This window comes from Thunnus thynnus, chromosome 22, assembly GCF_963924715.1.
Source record: "Thunnus thynnus chromosome 22, fThuThy2.1, whole genome shotgun sequence".
NCBI classification, from domain to species: domain Eukaryota; kingdom Metazoa; phylum Chordata; class Actinopteri; order Scombriformes; family Scombridae; genus Thunnus; species Thunnus thynnus.
The window spans coordinates 257,967-270,162 of NC_089538.1; the positions used below are offsets into that span (position 1 = coordinate 257,967).

A 12,196-nucleotide genomic window follows, 5' to 3' on the forward strand; every position below is an offset into this window, starting at 1 on the left:
TGGAGCTGAGTGGCTCGCTGTTCCCTGTTTTATTAAATTAATTAAATGTGTCGCGTGTCCAAACAACTTCACACTCTACACTGCATTTCCTTGGGTTCTCAGCAGTATACCCGCCAAGTGTGAAATTGATCAGATGAATGGTTTTCGAGATATTGAAAAGACACAAATACTGACAGACAAACAGACAGACAGACAGAGATTCCTTGTTTTTTAGTAAGATGAACTGCAGTGCCTGTTCAAAATGTGTCTGAGACATCCTGCAGTAAGTGTTGAACGTACATGCCAAGTTTTGTTCACAGTGCACAATTCAATAGTAGAGCTTAAGTCTCTTCAACTTTTTCAAGTCAGTAACATTACAAATGTAATCCCACTTTCGACCACAATGTTTGTTGCAATGGCAGAGTGGTGCTGTCCACATTTCTGCCTGTTGACTATATGGGCCGAAGAAAAAGCAAATCAAAGTTGTTTATGAGGTATTTTTATATATTTCTCAAGAACCGCTCATCCAGACAACTTCACACTTGACATTGCACTTCCTTGAGTCCCCAGACGTGTATATGTTTGTCCTTCACATATCTCGAAAACAGTTGATCCGATCTACTTAATACCTGGCGGATGTATTGCAAACAGAGATCCCTTGCTTTATAAAGAGGGAGCCCAAAAACAGTTTTGCCCTGGAGACCTCAAGGGAGTTAAAATGGCCCTAAACATAAACAACATTTTAAACAACATTTGTTTTTGTGGTACTTTACATTACATTATATATAGGAAGCTTTATGTAACTTAGAGTGAGACTAACTTTTGCTGAGCAGTGGCCTCTGCTGCTGCCACCAGTGACAATCACAGGACACTGGTGCATTTAAATCTGTTGATATCTGAGCGACAAGGGTACTGCACTTCTCTAACAGGGGCAACATATTTTGACACAAGAACAGGATGGAGAACAAAAGCAAGTCTTTTGGCATCTGAGAAGCCTTCAAATTCACAGATCTGTTACTCCAACTGGACCTCCTGGATCACATTTCATTTCTGACTGGTACCTGAGGCAACATACTGATCCTTTGCCAATTGAATTCTTTTCTTCTTACTTCTAATGGCTGTTGCATTTCCTCTGACATGTTTGTTGTGGTCACCTTTCTTCTTCTTTTTATATTTTATAGTGGCTGGCAAAACAATAGAGTGATGCACTGCCGCCACCCACTGCTATTGGTTGTGGCTTGATTTTCTCTCAGTTTACACCTTGTTGCCCAACTACAGGTTAGGAGGTTAGGGTGAATGTTGTACATCATTTTTATTTGAAATCTAACTTTTATTGTTTATGAAAATTTTGCAGTCTGTCAAGGCATTTGCAATAAAATACTATGAAAATATGTAGGGTTTATTAACAGACTTCCTGGAAAATAATCCTATGAAGGATTTCACCAAGTATAAAATTTCTAAATAATTCATTAAACTTTACTTTGAATATATTTTGTTGATGGTTTTTGTGTTATGTGATTTTATTCATATAATAATTACTAATGTTTTGTGTAATTTATTTTACTTTTATATATTTTGTTGTTTTATCCCTTTGCAATTTTAAACGTAAATATATTTATATTTAATATTTTGGTGTTTGTGTGTTTCGCCTGGCAAAAACGGAGTAAATTTAAAACAAGATAGACCTTCAAGTTTGTAGCAGTTTACACGTTCTCTCTCTCTCTCTCTCTCTCTCTCTCTCTCTCTCTCCCTGTGTGTGTGTATGTGTGTGTGTGTGTGTGTTATATACGCACACTTGACGAAGAGAACACTGGTAAAACACTGTTTAAATGTGAACAATCTGTTAAGTAGTCTATTGCTGATTAGAATTGATTATTAAGATTCCTCCCCTCTCTCCACCTCCGACATCACCAAGTATCTCGGGCACCATCGCAGCCTTTTCAGTTGCAAATGCACGCGCACAGGCTGAAGCTTTACGCTCTCCCATTGGTCCCCACCGGGCCGGCTGCACGAGAATAGGGGAAGTTTTGGAGTTAACAGGCAGCTGAGTTCAGTGTCTGAGCTGGCCGTCTGACAAGTGGTTTTCCGCTGAGAATTATAGTACTGAAAACGGGCAGTTGCTGCGTTTCTTCGCTGAATTTTGCATATTTTCTGTAAGTTTCAGTATCGAAGTAATGATTGCCACATTCAGACTTAAAAATTGAAAAAAAAGGTCAAATCGGTCGTCCGCTGCGGTTTGTTTTCTCTCCCGGGTGTGTCGTGAGTAATTAGTTAATTTGGATCACCCGGTGCTCCCGATTAAACCTGTGGAGAAACCTGGCCACAAGTCGCCAGGTGCACGGCGACAAAGGGCTGCTGCGCGCTTCATCGTTTCAACTGTTCTGTAACTCATCTTAACTCTGCCAGATCCAACATGTACAGCATAATGGAACACGAGCTGAAGCCGACCGGCCAGCCACCGTCTCATCAGACCTCCCAAGGAATGTCACCGGTCACCGGCAACATGACCGGGAACATGGGCACCAACGGCAACTCACACCCGAGCTCCAAAACGGCATTAGCACCTGGAGGCGACCCCATGGATAAAGTCAAGCGGCCCATGAACGCTTTCATGGTCTGGTCCAGGGGACAGAGGCGCAAGATGGCTCAAGAAAACCCCAAAATGCACAATTCTGAGATCAGCAAGCGGCTGGGAGCGGAGTGGAAACTTCTGACCGACGCCGAGAAACGGCCCTTCATCGACGAGGCCAAGCGGCTCCGGGCCGTCCACATGAAGGAGTACCCCGACTACAAGTACAAGCCACGCCGCAAGACAAAGCCACTGCTGAAGAAGGACACTCAGGTGGGTAAGTACCCGCTGTCAGCCGGTAACCTGCTGGCGGCTGCGGCTGCGCAAGGCCAAGGTGGAAGTCCGAGGATGGAGAGCTACGGCTGGGGCCCCACCGGTGGGTACGCCGGTATGCAGGGCGAGGCGCTCGGCTACACACAGCAGCTACACCGGTATGACCTGTCAGCTCTCCAGTACCCACCTGCAATGACGGCAGCACAGACGTACATGAACGGAGCCAACTCGTACAGGTGAGCTGCAGCTGTACGGGAACTACAGTGCAGTAAATTAAAGTACATTTTAGGATCACTTTTTGTTTTTACTGTGTCCCATTTTCGCTGTTTAACCAACAAAGGCAGTTTGGTCCGAATGTCCTTGCATTGATTGTTCAGCCTGTCCTCATTTCTCCAGTCAGTGCCAAAATGTATCAAAGTGTGGCCTGCTTTACAAATACTTTGGCCTATAGAAAGAGGATATAATAGATTTATCGTAATTTTTGTGACCCTTTTGTCCATCAAGCAAACCCTTCAGAACTTTCCCACAAGGATCAAAACTATTAAATTTGAGTGAATGGTGGTTTTCATTTCGCCTAATTTATCTGCAGTTTTTTTCCTTGAAGGCCGTTTTTGTTGCCTCCAAAGTAAATAATATCCCAAGAATTAGCCTAACATGCTTAATAAAATGATGAAATTAGGTGCCTCCTGTTTACAGCCTCCCAATAAGGTCTCCAGCACGCGCTGTAGGCCGATTATTGGTTGATTGCTGCGATCAGAAAAAACAGTTTTGTTGAAATGTACAAATTCTGGAATTACTGAACAAAAGGCAAACTGTATTAATCACGTGACTTGACAATAGCTCTCCAAAAAAGATGGATTTGAAGAAGGGAGCGCCTCTCAACGACAATCAGTTGAGGAGAGAGGTCTGCACAGAACACTTTCAAATCAAGTGGAGAGCATGGCAGAGATTAAATATTACGCACACGCATGAATCAGTTTATTTAGAATGAGGCGTTTAATAATTTTTTTTAAAATATGGATTTTTATTTAGATTGATCTTTTATTCTTATTGTAGTGGGTCCATGTCAGCAGTTCCAAACACAAAACAAAGACATAGTTACACTTGCATATACTGTATGCCTCTTCTATTCACATTCACAGAATAGTTGTATTTTCTTTCTTTCTTTTTTTTAACAAGATTGTGACTTGATCATTGGATAGAAAGACTCCCCATTTTATTTGTACTGCCCAAACCCCAGAAATGGTTTTAAATAGTTTTAGCAGCTAAAAAAAGTTAGTTATTTTTAAAATAAAAGTAGTCAACCAATATCATATTTAGATGCCACAACAGTGACAGACAATTAGCTTTATTAGTTGCTGAACTGGATTTGCTTGTCAGACATGAAGAGGGGTGCCTGAATTCTCACAGGGGACTGAGAATTCTGATGTTGATTTAGTGTTTTTTTTGTTTTTTTTTTTAACAATTTCTGAATAAAACTTTCAAACCAACGGACAAAAAACAAACAAGAAAGGAAAAAGTAATGTCAAATGACCTGAAATACACTGACACTGAAACCACTCAACTACTCAATCTTCAGAGTGAGAGATGTAAAATGGACCTGTAAGAGAGCACTTTAAAAATAAGACTTTAATCGGGAAGAAATGTTGAGATAAATTATTCAGTGCCATTGAGCCATTGAAAAACTCTGAGAAACAACAGGCTTCAGTCTGTTGCCTACTTGTTATGAGTGTGGCGTTCTGCTGTGGGCTGGGTCCTGTCTGGAATGTTGATCAGGATGACTTGATGGCAGGCAAGACTGCTCTGTGTGTGGTCCTCTACCCACAATCCCCTGTTCCTGCTAACCCTAAACTTGTGTCCGGATACACTTCTGGGTCTCTGCCTTCTGCCGTAGGTCTACTGCCCCCCAAACTACAGTAGATACAATTGAAAGATAGAACACTTTGACAAATGTTGAAGTGTGAATGATGCTGAACTTTATTCCAATATTTGATCATTTCGAAGTTCCTTTGACTGATTTGCAGTGTTATCATTTCAGACATCTTTGTTCTTACTGTTTTTTTTTCTCCCACAAATAAAAGTATCTTCCACGGAAGCTTACGTTTTAGAAGTCAAAAGTTTAGAGTCATGCTGGAGGCCAAGTCTGTTGATGTCCATCCTGTTCCTTTGTGGCATAGTAAATGGAATCTAACACAGGGAAGTTTGTAGTTAGGAAAAAAGAAACATCTTGTCAACTGACATAAATCTTTATAGGCTGTGAGTTTGAGAAATGGCAAAAATACAACTGATTAAGGGTTTTAAACATTTTCTTCATTATATTGTATAAGTAGGATGTTCTAACTATATAAAACTGGACCCAATTAGACTGGTATAAGATGGTTTAAAATAAGTTACTACTTTTTCAACACTTCAATGACATGCTTTTTGCAGAGAAACCATTTGAACTGAGTGGGATGTTGTCTGCTGGCAAGTTTCTACAGTGACACTTCAGTGCACATTTCCATGACTTCTGGGTGCATTGCACTCTTTCTCCTCATTTGGGATTACTGTCCTGTTGTTGTTTGTGAACTCGTTGCTATGATTGCTAGATGATGGATATTTTTTGCTTGTGTCAATTTTTAGTTCCACATGCAGGCTTGTGTGGATTCAGCATTAACCTCCACAAGGATGAGGAGCTCTGTTAAACTGAATTTGCTTCCAGCTGAATTATCCATAAATCAATTTTTAGCCTCCTGTGCTGGTCAGAATTATAATGGCAGCAGTGCAGCTCCAAATTCTTTGTTCTCCAGAATAGGAGCCCCCATACTGGATTAACTTTTCTTAACATATCCTAGCAAAAGTTTGCTAAGAGTGTTAAATGAGAAATGAATGTTCCCACTGAGACTCAGAATGAGAATTTTTTTTTTTTTTTTTGTGCTCAGGCTGGTGAATAGCAGAGGTGTTTCTGACTGAAGGCTTTCAGAGTTTGTAGGTGGGGTTGTAAACTAGGCCAGTGTTGATCTGTAGACCAAACATACAGTGGTTACTCTCCCTGATCCTGGCTCTGTCTCAACATGCAGGTGCTCATTATGAAAAATCTGTCGTAGTTTGAACACTGGTGTACTCTGACTCATTGCCTCTTGTAACAGTCCAAGCAGTGCAAGTGACAGTAGCAACACCACAATGTAAAATATTGCATTACAGGTAAAGTTTAGCATTGTCTGTATTACTTAAATATTTACACATCAATAAAATATGCTTAAATGTAAAGTCATTAAGAAGTACAAGCCCTCTGAGGTATTTTTGATCATATAAATTATATTTACATATGGAAAAAAGACACCTGCACACTTATTCACACTGCAAGCACCTAATTTATGAGTGTGTTAAGTGTTAATTTAGCTAGGTAAACACCACTAAGTTAATGATTTCTGAAGCTGTTTATGTTTAAAACCATATTCCAGGACCAAAAACCTATGAATAACTCATATTCATCTCTTAAAAATCCTCTAAATTTTAGTGATGGCAGGTTTCGAGACTATTTCAAATGGTTTTGGACTGGCCTACCCTTTTGTTCACTTGCACATGTAATACATGATTGATGCCTCAACTTCTTTAACCTAGAAACAGAGCAGTCACTGCTCAAATGGAAATTAAAGCTACAAAGCTACTTACACGTAATGATGATGATGTAATGTGAACATGGTTTCATTTTGGTAAAAGAGCATCTCTGTTGTGCAGTAAACAAGTAATCTGGAATTGTCCTACTGTCTACTGAACTTGTGCCTATATAACATTTAGATACAATTATTCCCAAGACTGAACTCAAGTAATACGATGATCATTTCCATCAAGTCCCAGTTCATTCATTTTAATGCTGCTGAACACTGATTCTCCTCTTGAAAGGATAACTCCTTTTAAAAGAAAACTTAAAAGTTAAGAAGACATTCAGAATATCAGTTGTTAGAAGTTGGAGCAAAGTTTGGCTTAATTTTTTATTTCCTCAAACGGCAAACTTGTTGTACTCTACAGTTGGAGACACTGAAATTGTGCAGTTTTCCTTTTCAAAGTGTCTAACAGATTACATCACACATGGCCCATTCTCTAATCATCACTGAATTAACATGACAGTCACCCAATTATCATTGGGTTTTTTTCAGTAACCTGATTATTAAATGTGAATGAGAAAGATGTTTTCTTAATCTGGAATCTTAATAAGAGAAGCCCTGTTAACATGGCTACATTTCTGCTACGTTTTTCTTTTTTATTAACTTGCGCATAAAGCGTAAGCATAAAGGACAGGGGCATGAAAACGTTATTGCAACAGTGCATCCTGAAATCAGACATAAACCCATAGTCTGATTTCTCCCAGTAACCAGATGTATTTATATTTTAAACTCTCAGATGAGGCATCTTACTTGTATGTCTTTTGCACCCACAGCCCCATGTCCTACAGTAGCAGTCCCCAGCAGCCGAGCCCTGTGACCATGTCCATGGTGAAAGCAGAACCTGTGTCCCACTCACCTCCGACGGGGACACCAAACCACCATCGGGGTCCTCTGCAGGGTGACCTCAGGGACATGATCAGCATGTACATCCCAGGACCAGGAGGGGATGCCGGTGACCCCACAGCAGCACAGAGGGGCTACAGCAGTGTCCAGCAGCACTACCTCACTGGAACCGTCCCACTCACACACATCTAGAATTGAACTGGGAATCATGGGGGAGGGGAGGGGAGGGGAGGGGTGGGTGAAGAAGTTGGAGTCCAGTGTGGTGGACTTTACTGGCAAAGAGACACAAGATGTGAAGAAAAAATACATTTTGTTCCTGCATTCAGGGCTCTTATAGTTCCACATGTGTCTGCAATTAAAGGCACAAGATCACTACATTTTTTTAATTTTATAAAGCAGTTTTTTCTACCTCTTTGGTGCCACATCTGTTCAGATAAATACCACACACACCTGCCACCACACGTACAGAACTGAGACTTCTTCCTGCCCACCGCCCTCCAGCAGACTTCTCTCCATGAAGGACTGCAGTGAAGACGGGGACAATGTCTGTTTATTGTGTACACATTAGGAAATGTTACTTTGCCTTTTTATATTTTTTAGAAGTTATCCGTAATAACTTAAAATCAAAGACTCCTTAATACCTCCCTAACTTGTGACACTGGCACTCATTACAGTTCCACCATACCCAGTCAGTGCCTGTAGACTGGTTCTGTTATTGGGTTTAGTCTTCCAGTGTTTGACCATACAGCCAGTCCCTGCCATGTACAACCACAGCACAGAGACAAATAAAATGCCAACTTGGTCCATGGATCAGAATCTCTCAGCTAGTGACAGACAAATCACTTGAGCTGAAGTGCTCTGGTTGTTGAATTGTTGTTGCTGTCCTAATGTGTGAGTGGAGCTGGAGAACAGCTGGGTGGGTAAAATGGGAAGGAAATGCACAACTTGAATAACAGAGGTGTTTTTTTTTAAAATGAACTCTTTGTGCCTTGGCTTTGGTTTAGTACTCTTGTATTTTTATATTTTTTTAATTGATGAAAATTTTGGATGACATGGAAAACACCTGTTGGACAATCAGCACTGCATTCACTGGAAATGAACATAAAACACTGGCTTCTATGATCTATGGTGTTGCTTAGAATGTAGAACCAGCCTGGTTCCTTCGTTCTCTATAAAGTGTACAAAATGCTGAACAGTAGGTCTAGTGAAAGTCTCCACACTCTCACCAGATCTCTGGATTTACAACTTTGAGTCTCAGAAGATGTGTGACACTGTTTTTGCTGCCTGTATGTTTTTATTCGCTATAATTAGTTTTAGATTGGACTTTTTTGATGTAAATGTTCAGTTGTGTTGTTCTGGCATTGTCCTGAGTTGCTCTGTGTATTCATTGTCACTTTGCTCTAGGCAATAGGCATTGTATAGGCTGATCATTTAAGTGAATGAAATTTGATATGAAAGGCTGTATTTCAGTTGAGTAGTTTTACTCCAAATAGCACATTAAGACTTGCAAGTTATATCTTCCAAGTACGCTGAACTGACAAAAAGCCTTCCAGGCATGTTTTTAATGGCCTTTCTAAGTGTTTTTACCACCAGCAAAGAGAATATATCAAATTAAATTTTCAGATTATATCTCTAACAAACCTTCCATTTTGTTTCTAAACTTTATTTCAGATAATTTTACCTGTGGATAATTAAATCATTCTATGAAAGAATAAACTACAGTGTTTTTAATCCTAGTTCTCTCAAACCGACAGTACTGTCATTGTCTGTTTTTCTGTCTGGTTACTAGTGCTGCTATGGACCTAAAGGGAGCTTTTTTTGTATATTTTCAACCTACAAAAACTGCGAATGCTGCATGTGGTAGACTATTTACAGTTCTTTAGTTTAAAGCATTCATTACTAACTACTGTAAACACGCACTAGAAACAGATGCCTGACTTATTTTTGAAAAGGGGGGAGAGCAGGTATATTTAAGTAATACGTGAATGTTTACATTGCTACCCGAGTATTTGAAAATTAACTGTTACACTGACTTGTATCTCTATTTTTAGAATGAATTCTCTTTTTGTAAATGCTGCCAGATACTAGAATTACTGTATGTAGCATTCATGTAAATAATGTATACATTTTTAGGCTCTTATACTAAGAGTCTTGATTCCTTTTTGATTAAAAAATCTTTGTTATGGCATTCATGACAATATTAATAAAAAGTACAAATCCTTTTTTTCATTTATGTTGCATGATAAATTTTGTCTGTGTGCTTTTAGTTCAAAGGCAGTATGTATATGATGGAATTAATAGAAATGGAATTAGTGAAGTCTTATTTTGCCCATGAACAGTTCCTTTTATGGAGGCCATTTTTATTCACATGGTGATTAATCAAGATAGTTAAAAGATAATAAAACTTAACACAAAATTGTTGTAGTAAACAGTAGTCTATATAAGAGTAATTCTTCCATCATTGTATCATAGAAATCTATAATGAGACCTTTTACATAAGTATATATCACAAAGAGAAGTCCTCAAACGTTCTGCATTCAAGTAGTACTGACAGCAAAATGGAATTAAAGTATCAAAAGTAAAAGTACTTATTATGCAAAATGGCCCTGGAGGGTTATGTTTATCATATATCATATATATCATATATATCATATATATTGGAATATTATTACTGATTTATTGATATGTACATGTAAGCATTTTAAGGTCGAAGCACAGCTAATTTTAAACACTTATAGCTTATTAGTTTTTTTCAAAATAAATTGCAACTTCATATAAAATCCCAATCTGAAAAGTAACTAATAACTATAGCTGTGAAACGAATCTAGTGGAGTAAAAAGTACAATATTTTCCTCTGAAATGAAATGGAGTAGAATTTACCATAAAGTAAAACTCAAGTAAAATTCAAGTTGCTCAAAATTGTTAACTCTAACATATAATAACATTGGTGCACCACTGATACTATATGTTAGCGAAATATGGACGCATTTAAAGGACAATACTCGTAATTTAGCAAGTTTTATTCAATTCAGTTCATGTATATATATTTTGTAAGCCTCCATTCAACCTTTCATAGTTTTTAATTTAGTTCTCCTATTGTTCTTGGCGGTTAGTTATTTTGTTCATATCTATGGGATATGAAAGCTTAAAATTAGCTTGAGTCCTGTAATTAAACTCGCTTTGAATACCAAGTCTTCATTAATTTGTGTCATAGTTATATTATCATTCTAAGTTAATGCAGAGTAGACTTCCCTCTAGGCAGCAGTAATCAAATTTAAAGAAAACCTTTGCAGATTTGACTTTCACTGTGATGGTTTAAACATTTGTAGCACATAGGCCTATTTAAAGATTTCGAATTTATTTTATATAGGCTATTCTTAAAAAATCTGAAGCTCTACAGCATGATTTGGAAAATGGTCAGCAGTTGTGTAAAATATAGACTGTTATAGGGAGATTAAACATTGGAATTTTCCTCTAAAGCGACACAGTGCTGTAGGCTTACAGTTTATAAATATACGTACTGCTAAGCATTACTTGTTACAGCCTAAATGTTATCATATTACATTAATGTGTTTTATTGATATTATTGCTGATAGATTTACAGTTTATTCTTTTGCTTATTATTTTCAAATAGGCTTTAACCAGTCTTTTTCCAGAAGGGCCAGATGAATAGTGGCCTAATATTTTTTTCTCCTCTGAATTGGAAAATCCAGTTATCTGAATGTCACCAGATGAGTGTTGGTGTTTCTCAGCTGTTGCTTCAAACATGACCTCATTCATCGACATCATTGCAGAATATAAGAATGGCATACCAGCAATCAAAACTGACCTTTTTTTCACTTTTTTCACAGCGTCTTCACAGGCGGAGCCATCAGCGCTGCCTGAGGCCGCTCAGAATAAAACTCCGGACAAAAGTGAACATTAGCGGGAGAACATGGGTGTCTTGCCGGGGTGGCAAGACGTGATGGGTGAGGGTGAATGGTGCCTAGAATGATTTAAAGCTCGATTATTTACTTTCTTATCTTTACCCTCTTTTAAAATTCACTTTCTCCTTTCCCCCCACCTCCCTTTCACTGTCTCCCTCCTCCCCTGCGTCTCTCAACAGAGAAAGCGGGTGGATAGCCCGTTCGTAATTGGCCGTTTCAGAGGCGCATTGTCCGCGGCTTTTCAGGCCGCAGGTGCATATAGTAAAGCCGGAGTCTCCGCTCCTCCCCCGGGCGTCTTTGTTCCCTTTCCCCGCCTCCCCCACTCTCCCGCTGGGCAGAAAATTAGGGCTGCTTTTTGCGGCTTCGTCCTCAAGCTTAACCCTTTCACCGACCGCCGCCTTTCTCATGGAAATGGGACAGAACCCCGCACCGGCTAATCGGTCAGTGAGGGGAGGGGAGGGGATGGGATGGTAGGGAAAGGGGGGAGAGAAAGATGAGGGAACCAGGATCAACAGGGGGAAAAGGATAACGGGGAACAAATGCAGGGAGGTCGGCGAAAATCAATAGCTTCTCAAATTTCCCAAACAGCACATATCCGAATACATTTCATAGGTAGTGCCATATTTTAGTTAGCCTTAGCCAAATGAAGAATTTAGTTGAGTTTTTAGAAAGCCCTGTGAGTTGCAACGGTCAATTGTGTACAGAGAGGTTTCTCGTGATGTAAAGTTTAATAAAATAATAGTGAAACTATTCTAATTTCTTATTTATTTGCTGCATGGGGACCTGTGGAACTCTGGTAAGGACCCCCTGAACTGAAACCGAACCCTCTGAAAGATTCCGAGACGCCCTCAAACCCATCTAAGCCCCCTGAGGATCCCTGGAACCCATGGGACTATCTCAAGGACGCATAGAACCATTTCAGGGACCACTTGGAGCCTTTCAGATTAAACATTGAGAAT

At 39.3% G+C, this 12,196-nt stretch overlaps 1 protein-coding gene across 1 annotated transcript; it reads left to right on the forward strand.

Annotated features, from left to right (window-relative positions):
• The first annotated feature begins 1,952 nt into the window (after nucleotides 1-1,952).
• Nucleotides 1,953-9,540, forward strand: sox19b (SRY-box transcription factor 19b). Its single transcript, XM_067580107.1, has 2 exons — nucleotides 1,953-3,057; nucleotides 7,242-9,540. Exons 1-2 carry the CDS (start codon nucleotides 2,393-2,395, stop codon nucleotides 7,501-7,503), a joined length of 927 nt encoding a protein of 308 aa, XP_067436208.1. The 5' UTR covers nucleotides 1,953-2,392; the 3' UTR covers nucleotides 7,504-9,540.
• Nucleotides 9,541-12,196: the final 2,656 nt, after the last annotated feature.

What these genes read in the sequence shown, in the direction of transcription:
- sox19b (XM_067580107.1), top strand. Translation starts at nt 2,393, where the DNA reads ATGTACAGCATAATGGAACACGAGCTGAAGCCGACCGGCCAGCCACCG. An exon ending in AACGGAGCCAACTCGTACAG is followed by an intron (nt 3,058 to 7,241) that starts GTGAGCTGCAGC and finishes TTGCACCCACAG; the next exon opens with CCCCATGTCCTACAGTAGCA.